Source organism: Myiozetetes cayanensis, unplaced genomic scaffold (genome assembly GCF_022539395.1).
Source record: "Myiozetetes cayanensis isolate MyiCay16 unplaced genomic scaffold, myiCay2020 scf3, whole genome shotgun sequence".
Classification (NCBI taxonomy): domain Eukaryota; kingdom Metazoa; phylum Chordata; class Aves; order Passeriformes; family Tyrannidae; genus Myiozetetes; species Myiozetetes cayanensis.
Genome location: NW_026087521.1, coordinates 35,725,441 through 35,744,746, shown reverse-complemented (window position 1 = coordinate 35,744,746; position 19,306 = coordinate 35,725,441). Strand labels below are relative to the sequence as shown.

At 40.1% G+C, this 19,306-nt stretch overlaps 1 protein-coding gene across 1 annotated transcript in view; it reads left to right on the top strand.

The window, feature by feature from the left end:
• Nucleotides 1–19,306, top strand: part of PTPRR (protein tyrosine phosphatase receptor type R) — a 142,410-nt gene that overhangs the window by 102,678 nt on the left and 20,426 nt on the right. The window contains exons 7-8 of the mRNA XM_050324996.1: nucleotides 2,650–2,836; nucleotides 13,996–14,080. Of these exons, the coding sequence (XP_050180953.1) occupies nucleotides 2,650–2,836; nucleotides 13,996–14,080 (272 nt within the window). The remainder of the gene's footprint in view (nucleotides 1–2,649; nucleotides 2,837–13,995; nucleotides 14,081–19,306) is intronic.

Sequence of the window (19,306 nt, the reverse complement as noted above, 5' to 3'; positions counted from 1 at the left end):
AGATGGGAAAAGGTGAGCTCACTACATAACTTCTTTGCATCGAGGTAGTAAAAGAGAAGAGAGTTTTTGCTTTCTATTCTTCAACAGAAAGCAAAGACTTTAACTGTTGGAGGAACACAGAGAATCCAAGGACTCCAGGGGAGGATCTGAGACTATAAGCATCTTCTATTAGAACATATAGGCATATGATGGGTTCAGACCTTCCCCCATCTTTCAAGACAATGCAGTATGTCTTGTTTTCAGCCCTATTCCATAGCATAAAGAATGCAATAAAGAAGTTTGCATGATTAACGCTAATATTGGTAATACTAGTGCTAATGTATGTATTATTATTAAAAAAAATTATTAACTGAAGCATACTTCAAAAGGGTTCTTTGAGATGCCTGTATTTATGGAAGAATTACTTTTAGGGCTATTTTCTATTGAATATCCTCTTATGGACTTTCTAAAAAGATTGCTATCTTTCAGGTAACTATTTCCTGCCCTATATTCAGATTTTATGCTATCAAAAAATCTATCTTTGAATGGATTAAATATGTACCTAAAAACTAGTTCGTCTTACCAGAGCAAGTTATTTGATCCTCAACACCAGTATTCACCAATAATAACCATAAATGGTAAAAGCTATAAACTCACAGCTATAATTAGATCAGGTATATTTTTTGTTGTTGTTAAAAAGGAAATAGCCTTTTTGCCAAGACTGTCAGTTACAACAATGTAAAAGCCAAATAAAATATTAACATTTTCACTGTACTTTGTTACTGGACAATGGGAATACTTTTCCTCTATATTAGGAAATCCCAGTAGGCTCTCCCAGAAGTATGTCTGGGTCTAAATTGCTACCTGTTTCTCAACCAAAGGTAGCCTAAACAGTTTCACATGGATTCATTGCACAGCTCTTCTGTGGATTTCTGGATGGTTTTCAAAGATTGGATTTGCGATATGTACCCTCAGAGCCACCTGTTTGAGAGACTGCCTTTTTCCATGGAATAAATTGCTAGTCACACTCAGAAGAGGTGCTCGTGCAGGAGAGTTTTTATGACAGAGAGGTCTAACAGGATGTTTTCCTTGAGAAATGCCCTGGAGCTGGGGACTGACTTCCCCCAAAGGCAGGGGCAGTCCCCAGGGAAATGGGATGGGTATGTGAGCTAGCACCCTCCTGCAGAGTCCAGGTGAGAGTGGCCATAATAGCCAGTTCATGGTGTGCCCACCTCCCACGCTGTCATGGCTCTGGATTTGGGTATCAGTGCTGGTACTGCAGGCTGGGGCTTCAGTACCATGTAGGGTGTGTAGCAAGTCACAGAGCAATACTGGTAGCTTGTGCTATTTCAGTTACTCGGCATTTCGGCTAAGGATGCTACTTCACTTCTGCCTACCTTTTAGCAAAATAGCAGAGTCATAACCCACACACTTTCTTGTGACAACAGAAATTGTCCCCATCTACCCCTGGAGGCAGCCAGACACCTGTAGCCACCTCGGCTCCCTCTTGCCCCTTCCGCCTCCACTTCCATCACTGACTCACTGTTACCATCTGTGGGCCTGGGCAGCAAAGCTTTAGCTGCCACCCACCCATCACCTAAGCTGAAGTGGGCTTGTGAACACAATGGCACAATGTGAGATTCACTGATTCCACCAGTTGGCCTTGTCTCCTGGGCATTGTTGCTTTGTGCTGTGCTAAGTGACAGGTGAGTGACTGGAGTAATTTCTATTCATGCAGACTGACATGATATAAGTCTTTTAATTTAAAATAAAATTACTGCTGACATGTATAAGAGGAAGAAAGGTGCATCAAAGTTGTGCCTGAACAAAAAAAATGTGTTATGCTCTTGCGGTTACATTGCTCAAATGTGCGTGCAAACAAATACCTGTGGGCCAGTGATAAATAATGAAAGGGCACTAAAATGCAAGTATTAACACAAGCAACTTTTGACGTAGACCAATGGTGAACGGTGCTACAGAAATTGAAATGTTATGAATTTGGTCATCCTGCAAGAGACTTTTGGCATTTCCAAATAACCCCTCTAAGCCTGTGACCATTCCTCCTCCTGGGACATAGCTTGTTTATTGTGGTTTATTGCCTCGCCCTTCCCTCCTACCTAATATGACACGTTCTCTGCTGTTCTGGTACTCACAATGTTCTCACTCTTTCCACTTATTTCTGCTGATTTTATCACTTTTTCTCCCTCCATTCTATATATTTCAGTAGATTCTTAAAAATACACCTGACATAACTGTGAAATTTATTTCAGGTTGTTATATGTATCAATTAGAATTATATAGAATATATATTCCCTGGTTTTTTTCTGTGAAACATTTCTTCCTTACTGAGATACCACTTTCACATTTGACGTTTGTAATGATAAGGTAGCATATAGAGAAAAGTTTCTGCTTCTAAGAATAATCCAAAGAGTTGCTCCCTAGTGCACTGTTTTTGCAGGTTGTTAGATTGAACGGGCAGTATGTTTAATCTTGGTTTTCTGGCCACTCAGTGCTACCAGTGAAACCACTCTTGCATTCATTGCATACCCAAATCTATCAGGGACTATACAGAAAGTCGGGGTGCATAAATAATTCAGGATCAGCTGCATGAAAATGGGACTTATGGTAACACAGATCTCATATAAGTGTGTTAATTATTTTCTAATGCAGACGAGGGTCCAATGTGTCACTGACTTTGGATATGAGCAGCTTGGGAAGTGTTGAACCTTTCGTCACTGTGCCAACCCCACGAGAAAAAGTAGCGATGGAATACCTACAGTCAGCTGGCCGCGTCCTGACACGGCAGCAGCTTCGAGACGCAGTTGCATGTTCTCATTTACTTCAAACAGAATTCATGGTGAGTTTAACAATAAGATTTAAATGAGGATTTTTGACATAACTGAAAAAACAGAAATTGTGCGGAAAAAATAGTCGGGCAACACTTTAATGTCAAGGTACAACTAATTTCCACAGGGCGGATTAGATAGTTTCAAGGTGGTGTTTTATGTTTATGTTTTATGTCAGTCATATCCATGGATAGTACAGATTCCTCTGGGTTTGAAATTCCATTCATAGATGGGATAAGTTCCATATTATAGCTACAGTACAAACAGCCAGAACTGTAACACTGTGACAGTTTCAAAGAGATCATGAAAGCTGTGGTGACACAAAACACAGTAATAATTGGAGATTTTGTTTATTTCCATGTAAACATCATACATGTTTCCAATTTGAGCCCTAAATTTTTAGTCACTATAAATTACTTTTTGGAGCAGACAGAGACACCCACAATCCCTGTCCAATAGGGACTTTTGTCTCAAGGTCCAAATATCTGTAACAAGCATGCCATACAGCGTCCTAATATACTCAAAAACTGAAGTGCTTTACAAGTGTACTTATTAGTAAAAAGGGTAAGAATCTAAAATGAAGAAAGTGGCTAGGTAGAAACAAGTCAGAGCAGAAAATATCAGTCAGGGAAAGCACATTACAACATATTAGTTGGAGTTGAAGCTGGCCAGAAATGTGGGGGACAATAAAAAGAGTTTTTTCAAGTACATTAGTGGCAATAGGCAGTACAGAAATATCATTGGCTTGTTACAGCCTGAGGATGGTCACCTCACAAACAAGGACAGAGATAAGGCAGAGGTGTTTAACACTTTCTTTGCCTCTGTCTTCAACATGAATGATGGACCAAGGGGGTCACAGTGCCCTGAGTTGGAGGACCATGACTGCAAGAATGATCAGCTCCCTGTCAACCCTGAAATTGTGTAGGATCTGCTGCTTCAGCTGGATCCTTTCAAATCTATGGTGCCTGATGGGATTCATCCCAGAGTCCTCAAAGAGCTGGCTGATGTCATGGTAAAACCTCTTTCAATGATTTTTGAGCAGTTTTGAGAATCCAGAGAGGTCGTAGATGGCAAACATTGTCCCTGTTTCAAGCAGGGTAAGAAGGAGAACGCCAGAAACTACAGGCCTATCAGTTTCATTTCAGTGCCTGGTAAAGTTATGGAGAATAATATTATTCTGGAAGGTATTGAAAGACACCTAAAAGACAATGCAGTCATTGGTCACAGTCAGCACTGCTCCATGAAAGGAAAGTCCTGCTTATCCAACCTGAATTCCTTTTATGACAAGGTAACCCACCTAGCTGATCAAGGGAAGCCAGGTGATGTCATCTTTTTGGATTTCAGTAAGGCTTTCAATACTGTCTCTCACAGAATCCTTCTGGACAAAATGTCCAGCACACAGCTGGATAAACACATCAGGTGGTGGATGAGCAATTGGCTCAGGGGTCGAGCTCAGAGGGCAATAGTGAATGGGGAAACATCAGACTGGTGACCTGTCACTAGTGAGGTTCCACAGGGCTCATATCTTGGGCCCCGTGCTCTTCACTTCTGCCTACCTTTTAGCAAAATAGCAGAGTCATAACCCACACACTTTCTTGTGACAACAGAAATTGTCCCCATCTACCCCTGGAGGCAGCCAGACACCTGCAGCCACCTCGGCTCCCTCTTGCCCCTTCCGCCTCCACTTCCATCACTGACTCACTGTTACCATCTGTGGGCCTGGGCAGCAAAGCTTTTGCTGCCACCCACCCATCACCTAAGCTGAAGTGGGCTTGTGAACACAATGGCACAATGTGAGATTCACTGATTCCACCAGTTGGCCTTGTCTCCTGGGCATTGTTGCTTTGTGCTGTGCTAAGTGACAGGTGAGTGACTGGAGTAATTTCTATTCATGCAGACTGACATGATATAAATCTTTTAATTTAAAATAAAATTACTACTGACAGGTATAAGAGGAAGAAAGGTGCATCAAAGTTGTACCTGAACAAAAAAAATGTGTTATGCTCTTGCGGTTACATTGCTCAAATGTGCGTGTAAACAAATACCTGTGGGCCAGTGATAAATAATGAAAGGGCACTAAAATGCAAGTATTAACACAAGCAACTTTTGACGTAGACCAATGGTGAACGGTGCTACAGAAATTGAAATGTTATGAATTTGGTCATCCTGCAAGAGACTTTTGGCATTTCCAAATAACCCCTCTAAGCCTGTGACCATTCCTCCTCTTGGGACATAGCTTGTTTATTGTGGTTTATTGCCTCGCCCTTCCCTCCTACCTAATATGACACGTTTTCTGCTGTTCTGGTACTCACAATGTTCTCACTCTTTCCACTTATTTCTGCTGATTTTATCACTTTTTCCCCCTCCATTCTATATATTTCAGTAGATTCTTAAAAATACACCTGACATAACTGTGAAAATTATTTCAGGTTGTTATATGTATCAATTAGAATTATATAGAATATATATTCCCTGGTTTTTTTCTGTGAAATATTTCTTCCTTACTGAGATACCACTTTCGCATTTGACGTTCATAATGATAAGGTAGCATATAGGGAACAGTTTCTGCTTCTAAGAATAATCCAAAGAGTTGCTCCCTAGTGCACTGTTTTTGCAGGTTGTTAGATTGAACGGGCAGTATGTTTAATCTTGGTTTTCTGGCCACTCAGTACTACCAGTGAAACCACTCTTGCATTCATTGCTTACCCAAATCTATCAGGGACTATACAGAAAGTCGGGCTGCATGAAAATGGGACTTATGGTAACACAGATCTCATATAAGTGTGTTAATTATTTTCTAATGCAGACGAGGGTCCAATGTGTCACTGACTTTGGATATGAGCAGCTTGGGAAGTGTCGAACCTTTCGTCACTGTGCCAACCCCACGAGAAAAAGTAGCGATGGAATACCTACAGTCAGCTGGTCGCGTCCTGACACGGCAGCAGCTTCGAGACGCAGTTGCATGTTCTCATTTACTTCAAACAGAATTCATGGTGAGTTTAACAATAAGCTTTAAATGAGGATTTTTGACATAACTGAAACAACAGAAATTGTGCGGAAAAAATAGTCGGGCAACACGTTAATGTCAAGGTACAACTAATTTCTACAGGGCGGATTAGATAGCTTCAAGGTGGTGGTTTATGTTTATGTTTTATGTCAGTCATATCCATGGATAGTACAGATTCCTCTGGGTTTGAAATTCCATTCATAGACGGGATAAGTTCCATATGAGAGCTACAGTACAAACAGCCAGAACTGTAACACTGTGACAGTTTCAAAGAGATCATGAAAGCTGTGGTGACACAAAACACAGTAATAATTGGAGATTTTGTTTATTTCCATATAAACATCATACATGTTTCCAATTTGAGCCCTAAATTTTTAGTCACTATAAATTACTTTTTGGAGCAGACAGAGACACCCGCAATCCCTGTCCAAAAGGGACTTTTGTCTCAAGATCCAAATATCTGTAACAAGCATGCCATACAGCGGCCTAATATACTCAAGACCAAAAAAACTGAAGTGCTTTACAAGTGTACTTATTAGTAAAAAGGGTAAGAATCTAAAATGAAGAAAGTGGCTAGGTAGAAACAAGTCAGAGCAGAAAATATCAGTCAGGGAAAGCACATTACAACATATTAGTTGGAGTTGAAGCTGGCCAGAAATGTGGGGGACAATAAAAAGAGTTTTTTCAAGTACATTAATGGCAATAGGCAGTACAGAAATATCATCGGCTTGTTACAGCGTGAGGATGGTCATCTCACAAACAAGGACAGAGATAAGGCAGAGGTGTTTAACACTTTCTTTGCCTCTGTCTTCAACATGAATGATGGACCAAGGGGGTCACAGTGCCCTGAGTTGGAGGACCATGACTGCAAGAATGATCAGCTCCCTGTCAACCCTGAAATTGTGTAGGATCTGCTGCTTCAGCTGGATCCTTTCAAATCTATGGTGCCTGATGGGATTCATCCCAGAATCCTCAAAGAGCTGGCTGATGTCATGGTAAAACCTCTCTCAATGATTTTTGAGCAGTTTTGAGAATCCAGAGAGGTCACAGATGGCAAACATTGTCCCTGTTTCAAGCAGGGCAAGAAGGAGAACGCCAGAAACTACAGGCCTATCAGTTTCATTTCAGTGCCTGGTAAAGTTATGGAGAATAATATTATTCTGGAAGGTATTGAAAGACACCTAAAAGACAATGCAGTCATTGGTCACAGTCAGCACTGCTCCATGAAAGGAAAGTCCTGCTTATCCAACCTGAATTCCTTTTATGACAAGGTAACCCACCTAGCTGATCAAGGGAAGCCAGGTGATGTCATCTTTTTGGATTTCAGTAAGGCTTTCAATACTGTCTCTCACAGAATCCTTCTGGACAAAATGTCCAGCACACAGCTGGATAAACACATCAGGTGGTGGATGAGCAATTGGCTCAGGAGTCGAGCTCAGAGGGCAATAGTGAATGGGGAAACATCAGACTGGTGACCTGTCACTAGTGGGGTTCCACAGGGCTCATCTTGGGCCCCGTGCTCTTCAACATCTTCATAAATTACTTAGATCCAGGACTGGAAGGGATGCAAGTTTGCAGATGACACAAAACTGGGAAGGCAGGGAGGCCCTGCAGAGAGACCTCAACAAATCAGAGGACTGGGCAATCACCAACCATAGAGAGTTCAACAAGGGAAAGTGCTGAATTCTGCACCTGGAATGGGGCAACCCAGGATCTTTGTGCAGACTGGGGAATGAGATGCTGGAAAGCAGTGCCACTGAAAGGGACCTGGGGGTTCTGGTTGACAGCAAGTTGAATATGAGTCAGCAGTGCCCTGGCAGCCAGGAGGGCCAACTATGTCCTGGGGGCATCAGGCAAAGCATCGCCAGCTGGTCGAGGGAGGGGACTGTCCCACTCTGCTCTGCACTGGGGCAGCCTCACCTTGAATATTGTGTGCAGTTTTGGGCACCACAATGTAAGAAAGACATTAAGCCATTAGAGAGTATCCAAAGGGGGCAACAAAGATGGTGAAGGGCCTTGATGGGAAGCCGTGTGAGGAGCAGCTGAAGTCTCTGTGTCTGTTCAGCCTGGAGAAGACTGAGGGGAGACCTCATTGCAGTTATAATTTCCTTGTGAGGGGAAGAAGAGGGGCAGGCACTGATCTCTTCTCTGTGATGACCAGTGACAGGACCTGTGGAAATGGCCTGAAGTTGTGTCAGGGGAGGTTTAGGTTGGATATTAGCAAATACCCTAGAGGGTGGTTGGCCACTGGAACAGGCTCCCCAGGGAAGTGGTCACAACACCAAGCCTGACAGAGTTCAAGAAGCCTTTGGATGATACTCTCAGGGACATAGTATGACTCTTGGGGAGGGTCCTGTGCAGGGCTAAGAGTTTGACTTGATCCTTGTGAGTCCTTTCCAACTTGCCATATTCTGTGATTCTGTGATTCTGAAAAAGACTGGTAATGCAATCCACCCAAATGAAAGAAGCTATCAGAAGATAGGACACATCTTTTAGAAATAGAAAAGAGCATAAACTGATGCCATTTGAATGGGAAAGCTGAGTAAGGCAGGCCAAAACAGACTTTGAATTAAAAGCATCATAACTTCATTTTTAAACAGATCAAAAGCACAGAACTTACCAAAGGATACAAGGATCAACTGATGATCAAAATGGCAGAAAAGTGATCTGGAGAAGTTGAAGCAGTAGGTGAGAAGTGACTGCATTATTTGCATCTGTGTTGACTTTAAAAGAACTTAGGGAACTTCTTGCATCTGTGGCAAGAATAGGTTTAAGCAGATCACTGCCTCCAGTGATCTGTCTGAAAATGAAGTGTTAATGGAAGAGATTCTAGAACAAATCAATGAAATTAATAAAAGTTACTCACTGGAGTAAGCTAGTGGTCACTCAGGAACCCTAAAGGAGTTTACTGATGTATTAACTGGCCAAGTGTAACCAACACTTGTGCTTCAGCAGGTGAGGAATCAGAGGGCTAGAGGTAGCAGTTTTTCAGAAGGACTCCAGAAGAAATTCAGAGAACTGCATGCCTAGAAATCTGATGTCTAAATCAGAGAAACTGGAAAAAATTAAAATAAAGAAAGAAGCCCATAGATACATGAATAAATGCAATCGAGTGATGAATAATCAACACAGTGCAGCACCAGAAGGACTGGTTGCTTCTCAGTGTAAAAGGAGGTCACAGGTGGAGTCCCAGAGGCATCTGTTCTGGAGCTGATACTGAGAAAGATGCTCATAAGTCATCTGGCACATGGAATAAATAGTTAGAAAGAGAAGTTTGATGTGACACTGGATTACCAAGGGTAGTAAAATTAAAAATAGACTTCAAAGAAATTACAGAAGGTAATTTTACAATGGTGATGAGACAGAGGAAATATGAGGTTGATAAATAAAATATTATGCATTTGGGAGAAAATAATTTGGTATATTTTGATGTGTTCTGAAATAGAAAGCTAAGAATCTTGGGAAAATAACTACAGGATAATATAGAAAACATTTTTATGAGATTGGAAAAAATCTATAGTGCATTCACAACTGCAGGCTGCTCCAATCTCCCCATCTCAAAGAACATATAGAATATGGTGAACATAACTATAGAACAGAGCAGCTTCTGCATCAGGAGATACTCAATTGACCAGGAATTCCTTTCTGCCTAGGAAAGAGAGCCTGTGAGAGGCTCTAACAGAAGTCTATAAAATCCTAATTGCAAGGAGAAGGGGAATACTGAGTGATTATTCATGGTTTCTCATGCCAAATGAGCAGTATCAGATGACCAGTGCTATACAAAGAAAAGCTTGTCCTATTCTAGTTCCCTGAGATGCCTTGCTACCAGCTTCTATCAGAGGATACCAGAGAGGAGGAACCTAACATGATCAGCTACCCAACCTAAGCCTAACTTTTTTTGCTTTTACAAGTATTACCTAGCAAGGCATGTAAGAGCTGGAAGACCTATACAACACCTTGAGCAGACTACAGGTCTAACAAAGACATACAAACAATGCACTTCTTATTAAACATGCCAGAGCAAATGAACCCTTGGGTTTCATTTTTTTTCCAATTTGCTTGTAAGTCAATAGATGATGAATGCCATCTTACTCTAAAAATCACTTTTCATTGTGAATAATGTCATCCTACAAAGCAGTCCCTTTATTAATCTTCAAAAAACCAGGGTTTATAGTAAAATTCATTTGCTTAAGAAAAATAAATCCCTCAATTGTTTTAACAAATTGGTCAGACAGTGTATACAGAAAAAAATTACAAGAATCCAAAATACTTTTATCACCAGTTATGCCATAGGTTCTCTGCCATGCTTCTGCTTAGGCAGGAAAGTCAGAAGAAATAACTTCATCATCCTTACACCTCCCATGTTAGGAGACAGTTCGTACAGGCAACTTGGCACCGCATAGAATCCTGTTTACCCAAATCCTCTCACACAGCACTTGTGCACAGCTTTGGGTAGATAGAGAGTCATACTTTATTTGTCTCTCAGTGTGGCACAACATGACTTTGGCCATTCGCTGTTTCCACAGAATTTTATTGAAAAGACCATGACTTGCCTATTCCATTTTTAAACCATTTTTTGCAACGTGTTTCAAGATGCGGCTGTTGAACTGTATCTGTTTACTATCTTCCTTGCTACAGATAATAGCTTTAGTAGGAACTCGAGGCATGCAAAGAACGCCATACATAAGCCTTGCCCATTCTGCTCACTCAGCTTGTTTTAACTAGCTAAAGAAATATAGTAAGACAGTCTTTTGGACATTAGAATTATTAGCTCCCATGAAAAACTTCCAAGTGTGAAAAAAGTGGAAAAACGTTTAGAGTATCTGTGGAAAATTAAACTTGAGCAGTTTCAGGTTATTTTGAGTTCTTCAATTATGGGGACATTACTTATTTTTATTGTAAAAAATTTTAAATTACTTGCAAAATATTTTTCTGTAATATTTATTAAGCTATATTCCTTTTTTTTTTTAATAATGCTGACAAAAAATTGGGGTATTTTTATCTGGGAGAATATACCTGATTTGCAAAGAAGAAGAAATAGAAGTTAGCCAGCATATACTTATTTAGTAGCCTGAGCTGCCACTATTCAAAAGACAGAATATCCAAAGTTAGTGACAAAATTTATTATTCCCAAAATACTGGAATGTCAGGAAATACAGTCCTGAATGAAAAAGAGCCAGATTGTTAAATTTATAAAAATTGGTCCACATAAAAATAAAGGTATCAGTATAATGACTACCTGCCTCAATTTTCCTAAATTTTGCCACATTTTCTTTCAGAGACCCAAATAATATCTCTTCAAATGTATGAACAGTTGTAGCATTGAAAGGCTGATGTGAGCCAGAATAGCTGTTATTAGAAGAGTATTGCTCAGAGAGGGAAAATAACCCATGAACAGTATGCACACACATCTATAATTGCATGCAAGTGACTGAGCACATGAATGTGTGTAGCTTATTTGCTGCACATATTTTGCAATTATTTAATTAAATACATGTGTTTTATAAAACAATTCTATATATATAGCCTATACAGCTACAGACTTTGTACGCTAATTTGCACATGTTCATGTTATTTGCACTCTGCTGTGCTTATTTGCTCCCCTGTTAGCAGGAATGTTATCCCAATAATAAATAAAAATTCTGATTTATTTTTTTTTCTAGAATAATCTCTTGTTTCTCACAGCCAGTTTCCGAATAAGTGACTTGTCTGTGGCTGTGATGCACGATGTATTTCCACAAGTTTTTGTCTGTGCCCTTGGCCTCACAAGTGCTTATAACTGGGAGGAGCCCACTGATTAGAAAGTGTTTACAGGATGTAAGTGGTGAATATTATTAATGGACCTTGTTGGCCCAGAGAAATGTGTTTCTATTTTCAACCTGATGGCATCTGTCAGTAACTGGCCAAATGATGAACTATTTAAAAATTTCAGCAGACGTAGCAAGGGAGACAGCCAGGCAGCTGGAAGAGCCTCACTGACCACCATCACTGGCTGGGCAGGCAGAGGACTCTCTCTTCGTCACACATCTTTTTCCAGTCTCTGTAGATGACAGACAGAGATCACATGAACCACAGGCTTAGCATCTTGCTCTCTCTCGATATATAGTTCAGCAGGGAAACCTTTCAGAAGCCATTCACTGGTGGTCTTTATACTCACCCAGAACTGAGCTGGGGAAGCTCTAGGTCAGCCACATGGAACAATTTGGAGCCCAAGGGCCAAGGGTAAAAGTCTCACAGAGGTCACCATTGGGAAGTGGTGAAAGTCAGAGATAAATACGAGGAGGGTGTGGGAGGTTATTTTGTAGTTTTGTAGAGGAGGAAATGGCATTAGAAGCAGGACAGAGATGAGATGGTTTGACCTAAGGTAATAGGGATGAAATTTATACAGGAATGGAGTCTTACAAGTGAGAAGATCCCACATATAGCAAAAGCATCATATAGATGGCAGTACAGCGAGCTGAAAAAGGACAGGGTGAAGTACCTGCAAGAAAGGAGTATCTTAGCAACACCACTTTGGCTGGCCTGACACAGCATGTCTTTCTTCTGAGGAGTCAGCTGAAGAGCAAAGAAGAAACTGAGGAAGAACAGGGAGAATAAAGAAGATCTGCAAAGCGCATTCACATCAGGCAGAGAAGGCAGAAAAATAAGGCTCACATATATCATGTTCAGAACCAAGCTGAGAAGCAGAAATGAATCACAGCATTTCATTATAAACCATCTAAATTTTACTTATCTTTGCCATCTCTTTAAGCAGAAAAGTGAGAGAGGAGCTCTCCCTGATTGGTGAACCTGTGTAAAGATCTGCTGTTGGGTGCATCCTTGGTTAGAGGCATCATCACTGTTCCTCAAAAAAAAAAACTTGCAGAAGTCAGTTATGCTGAGCCTGACCAGAGCTTGTGTCTGAAGGACAGCGGCCTTGCATCTCATCTGTGCCAAAGTCCTGGGCAGGGCTGCACCTCTAGAGCTAGAAACCACCTGATTTTGGAGGAAAATATTTTAGTAGATTTTGCAGTGATTGAATCCAAAAGATCCTCTTCACATTCCTATGTGTCTGTAAGACGCAATTATTTATTATGCCGCTGTCTCTTAGGATAAATGTCCGAGGCTAGCACGAAATTTCCAAATCTCTAGTAATTACTGTTTTTTAAGTAGAAGTACTGATTTACTGAAGATCAAATTCCAGCTTACTCTAAGATAATTTAAATAATGGTGGCCAAAAAAAAGACCCTAGTAAAAAGATGAAGATTTGAGTCAGCTGAAGCATTTTTAATGTGATTTTACCAGATTGTTTTGGTTGGTAAAACATCCCCCACAATCAGGAAAAAAACCCTTCATGTTTCATCTTGCCATTTTAAAAGGGTTGTTTTTATTCAACTGTAAAAACACTGTTTTGGCACCTCAAAATCAAAATGATTCTTACCTTCCCTTAAAAGAAATTAAACATCTTGTTCGTGCAAAATTGGGGGATTTCTACTTTTCATGCTGACAAATAACTTGAAAAACATTAATTTTAAGTTCATCAGGAGTTTATCATTTGTATATTTTTGAAACTTCAAGGAAACTGTCACATTAGTTACTTGCACATCTGCATATTTAAAGAAGATGGTGCAAATCAGTCACTAAAAGATCAAAATGAGAAGCAAGAGAAATAGATTTAGATTTTTATTAATTTTGAGTCATTGAATGCAAAAGACTAAGGCACTTCATTCTAGTAGTTTAAATAAAAGGCAAGTGAAGTCTTTGAAAAGACGTTGTTAAGGGCTTAGCACAACATTTTAAAAAAGTGTTTCCTGTATATCAATATTTAATTATTTTCAAAGTTCCTCCTCCAGTTATGTAAAATATTGCTCTTTTCTGACACAGTACTGCACTTTTGAACCCCACTTTTCTAGAACTATTGTGCATTTTAACCTTGCTCCTAATCCCATAAAAACTTTTTTTTTAATAATTCATCAGAAGTGTTCCTTGGAAGTCACCCCTTCAGTATGCAACTCCCTGTGTTTATTAAAGGAAGGGTGTTGACAGGCTTGAGGTGGGAACCACTTTTTTTCTTAATACCTTTGATGTCAAAAGACAGTTGTGTAACAGCAGATGGCCTTCTGGTGATAATTTCCTGCATGGCTCCTTTGGAAACATCGATCTGATTTAATTTATTTTTTATAGGAAATACCAATGAATTTTGTGGATCCCAAAGAAATTGACATCCCGAGTCATGGAACTAAAAATCGCTATAAAACAATTTTGCCAAGTAAGTGAGTTAGCCTGTGGTTTCCTATATGACACCTAGTCCTGCTATGAGAACTTATTGCTGTGAATATCCAGCTGTCTTTATATTTGCTTGTTGTGTACCCATTCATACTTGTATTTATAATCTGTGTAGAAAGATAACAGAAGCCCAGTGCTGCAGGAATGGCAAATGCAGAACTCTCATTGGATGCCTTAGTAGGTACACATGTTGGCAGCATCCCAGCCATGTTCTGAAGTGCATGATGGTTCTCTCTGAAAGGCAGCTCAGGCAGATGAGTAGAGAGAGATGTGCCATGCCTCACAGTAGCTCACCCATCACAGCCCAAATTGTCTTGCGGTCACTGAATTCCCTCTGGTTGGAGGAAGCTACTTGGGACTAAAAAAAGCTCAGACTACAAAAAGCAGGTGCTACTTATCCTTTGTTCTAGTGGGCTTCCATCTTTATAAATCCCCTGGTGGTTGGGGTTTTTTTCTTCTCAGTGTGCTAAATTGTCTTTGGGGAAATCTGTTTGCAGGAGTAAGAAAACCACTGTCACACAGTGCTGTCTCTTCAGTGCTGTAAACTTATTGCTGCATTCTGTACTGCTTCTGTATTTTCATTGGCCCAAATTCACATAACAGTTGCTTTGTTATAATCAGAGGTGATTGAAAACTTTTTAGTGGAATAGTTTTCCTTCAAAATACATCTCTCTGAAATGCAGCTCTTTTCATAGGATTTGTTGGCAGATAATAAGATATTCCATTTCTCTTTTAATGAGCATTATGTTTTGTGTTCTGTTTCAAAATAGGCTGCAGAAGTTTTAACATTGCACTAAATATACACATGAATAGTTTTATCAATTTTGACATCACCAAAGTGAAAAAGTTCAATGATTCAAATTTAACAGAATACTCCCACAGAAAAATGTAAACACATCCCTTTACTTATGTTTGGAATGAAGAAGACTTTTAAAATGACAGCGTATCCTATCAACTAGAAATTTGTTTTCTAATCATCTCTAGATTGTCCATGTGGGCCTATGTTATGTTAGTAATTCAAATTCAAATGATGAAGTTTCTCTCACCGAGCCTGAATGCACTGTAATTTGTTCACATCATACAATGACCTTGCAGTCAAATTAATGACAACTAGAGGCCTTCAGCCTCTAGATTTGTCTCAGAAATGTGATATGTAGCTGGGACAGAAACTTGTGTAGAGTCCTTGTTTCTTCTTCAGCCTCCAGTAAAATTTCCTTTGTATTTAAGCTTAGTTCATCTATTGCAACCAATAGGTGTGTGCATTTGAGTGCAGTCAAGAAATGTTGAAGGGAATAAAAGAAAGAAAGTAATTTAATGCAAGTTATATACGTAACAGTCAGAAAATTCAGCATCCCTTAGAGTCTGGCCCAGTGTCAACAGGATGTACATGGAAGGTGAAATCCTGACCCCTTTGACGACAGCAGGACTTTTGCCATCAGCTGCAGTGGAGACAAGATATCACCAGACCTCTCTTCACCTGACTGGCAGATCTTTGAAAGAAGTTCTCCCTTCCCTTAAAATCTCATGTCCCAGCTGCCTCAGCCAGCATCAGGTTCACCTTCAGCAATGCCTGGCAAATGCGATGAGTCCTATTTCACTGCAGTACATGTTTTGAACTGGGACGCAACAGCTGGGCTGTGGGTAATGCTAAGGAGCTTTGAGAGCTGGCGTGCCTGTGTGTCTTCACCTCCAGTTAACTGGGATGTGCTGCCAGCTCCATGGCAAATTTTGAATCCAATCATGCTGCTGGTATACACCACAGCTACTCGCTGACAGTCACTTTGTAACTGTCCTTGACAGAAATCAAAAGGTCTGTTAGTACCAGATTTTTGGAAAGAAAAAAGGTATTTTGAGGATTGAGGCACATGCTCACAACAAATACTCGCACATCCCACACCCAGTCTGAGAGGGTTTGGAAATTATTTGAGTGATTAAATAGAACAGCTTTTCTGGTTTCCTGCTCAGATGATATCAACCTACTGCTTCATACACCCGCATCAACTTTTCCATTCCCAGCACTGGGTGCGTCTCCTGAATCGGGGCACCTGTGATGACAAGCGACGTTTGAGCTGATGGATTATCTCCTAAAAATGCCCAGTCCTGCCAGCTCCACCCTCTATGCTGTGGAGGATGTTCTCATTTTCTAAAAGATAATTCTGTGACAGGGTACAGATACTACCTAGCCAGACACACTTGTGTGAAATAAAACTAATGCCTATTGAAAATTATTCCATATAGAAAACTATAAACTGCAGGATATGTTACAATGCTATGAAAGATGTTTCAGTCATTATAACATAGCCAACACTCTTATGCAAACACTAGGATGCCGCTTTAAGTTTTCTAAGTGTTATTTGCATTATAATAATATTCTAATTCAACTAATGAGGGGCCAGTGTGGGTTCAGAGGCAAGTGGCTAAGCAGTTTCTTAAAATCACTGTTTCTCCATCCTTCCTCCTGACTGTGACCCTGCCCATTGCTCCTTTTAAACCCTGCTCCATACCTTCAGCTGCATTCCCTCTGCCACCAGTCTATAGTATTTCTCTCTCCCTCTGAGCAGGTTCCCAATCCTGCACACAGGTTTCCCAGTCTCTCACCTGTGGTAGAATACCAGCCCTGCTGCTTCTTCCTCATTCTCTTACTCTACATCTTCACCTTTGCCTGCATGTTTCCTGCAGTTCCCACTACATGTCTCTGAAGCAGGACCTCAGCTTCAAAGACCTCTATCTTTTCTACTTCCTGTCTCACTTTTCTGCATCAAACCACAAGCAGAATTCCTGTGGTACTTCAGAGTATATCTGGACTTTTGCTTACAAAGGAGTAAGTGGCTTAACACTATTCTGTGGGTATCTTTGTGTGTGTAATACATCCAAGCTATCTGGTTACCATTCCCTATCCCTTTCCAAAGAGTAACCTCATGTCAAAAGTCTTCATGAAAACACCTTGGACAGAACAGCAGATTCACAGTAACATGAAGATAGAAAGCACTTGGGGCATCAGACCTTATAAAGTCCACAAGCACTTGCTTGGAGTACTTGTGCTAAAACTGGCTCTGGTGCTCCAGCTGAAGGTAGGTGGAAAGTTAAATTAAAATCATATGAACTAGGTAATTTATTATGAAAGCATATAGACAGATATGAACCGTTTTCTTGATGCCAAGAATTTTCAAGATCCCTTGCACTCCCTGGTCCTGACTACAAACAGTCGTATTCGCTCCAGTCCTGCTCCACAGTGAAGGCAATAGGCCAACAGCACACTTTCAGAGACTGAAGAAAAAAAGTCATATATACAAATCAAATGTGATGGTTTTGATCTAAGCCTTCCTGGTAGAGAAAAATAGTTGAATCTTAATGGAATTCAACAAGGATTCATCAAAGCATTTTTCCATATCCACGTCAGTCAACAAAATGTGTCCTAGTGGGGGTCATCAGTATCATAGCATGTATAATATTTGTAAATAGCAAGTATTATAATAATTGATCTATATTAGACTGCATAGTTAAAAATGTAAATGGATATTAGGCATACCCTATTTTTAGTAGATAAGAAAGATTCCCCTCACGTGGATGAAACTTTATTTTGTAATGCTGAAGCATGTTTTAAATGCAGAAGCACTCACCATGATAAATCCATTAAGTTTTCAATTGAAAAATCCTGGATTATATTGGAATTAACAGGAAATAATTCAGATGATATTAAAAAATGGTTCATAGTTTACAGGTGTTTTATACATGAGTTGTTTTGAAGCAGTTGCATTATTTCCAAGTGTAATAGCCTATTCCCTACCTGGCAGAGATTGGGAATTCAGTCTAGTATGATTCTTCAATGTTCTGTGTTACAATATTTGCCAGGTAATACCAGTACCCATAATGTATTTATATACTGCAAGCAAAACTAGGCAAAATACAGAAGAACAATTTTCAGAATGTTTCAATATCTGAAAAATTTATGACCTTTCAGGCTGTAAGTGTGAGAGCAGTCTGCCTCACAAAATTTTTGTCTTCCTTTCCTGCTAAAAAGAACACAGAAACAGCTTAAAGACAGTCTTTCTCACAGTATTTCTGTCTTGCTGTTGTTTAGGCAACTAGGATAGGACTAGGAGTAACAAATGACTTACCTTGGAAATGCTACAAATGCAAACATAGCCATGCCCTAAAGAATTCAGGACATAGTAGTTGAAATGGAAGAAGGAAAAATGACCACAGCACATTATACCCACTGTACAATGAACACAGCCTTTGCAATGGGACATGCCTTCATAACTAAGTGACATCATGGAGCAGATGATCCTCCAGAATCTGTGGCATTGCAGGAGGTTGTCCAAACCTGATTCTTCCCTGCACTGGGCAGACTCATGGGGGGCAAGCTACAGCCCCTTTAAGACCTTCTTCTTGCTCCATCATGGTAAGTTCAGGACAATATTGGTTTGTTAAAGATGGAGTTAGAAAAAGCTTCTTCTATTCATAATTATGGGAGAACAATTCCAAACTTCTTAGATACATGAAAGAATACAGGAGTAATTTTGCCTCAGTTAAAGTTGTAGAAAATGTATTTTATTAGTAATTTGAGGTGCTTAACACCTCTGCTGCATTTCAAGACATTGATGAATTCAGCCTTGCAGCCACCATCTGTCTTTCTCCTGTAACTTCAGACTCTTAGATTTTGCCATCCTTGAAGAAAAGATTAGGACCTCCAAGGTATTTGTCATTCAGGAGGAAGCTAATGACTTCCATTTATGTCTGTTGATTGCTTAGTGGCTCTGGATCTTTAGCACTGCTCAGGTTTTCCTCATCTCAGAGCTCAGTTTACAACACTTGCCTATTTCGTAACTGATCATGACTGTTAATTTATAAAAGATTCCTGTTCGGAAGCAGTGTTTGTTTCGTTGATTGGAGTTGGAAGGAGGTCTCAGAAACTGTGAAACTGATTTAGCTGCTCCCTAGTAACAGAGGGATTTATCTCAAGACATGGTAATTAAACTGGATGTTGAGGCTGCTTGGAAGAGGTTTTTTAAGGTAGAGGTCAAGTGACACCAGAATCAGAGGCATTGTGTGAGCTAGAGGAAGTGGGTGTTTTTTCAAGGCCACGTAGCCTGAGGCATTTGTGGAAATGGCTAATAATCACTCCGCTGAAAAGGAATGAGAAGTTTCCTGTCCTCATATTGTTAGGAGAAAAAAAAAGCTCTAAGTGAAAAAAGTTGCAAAAACT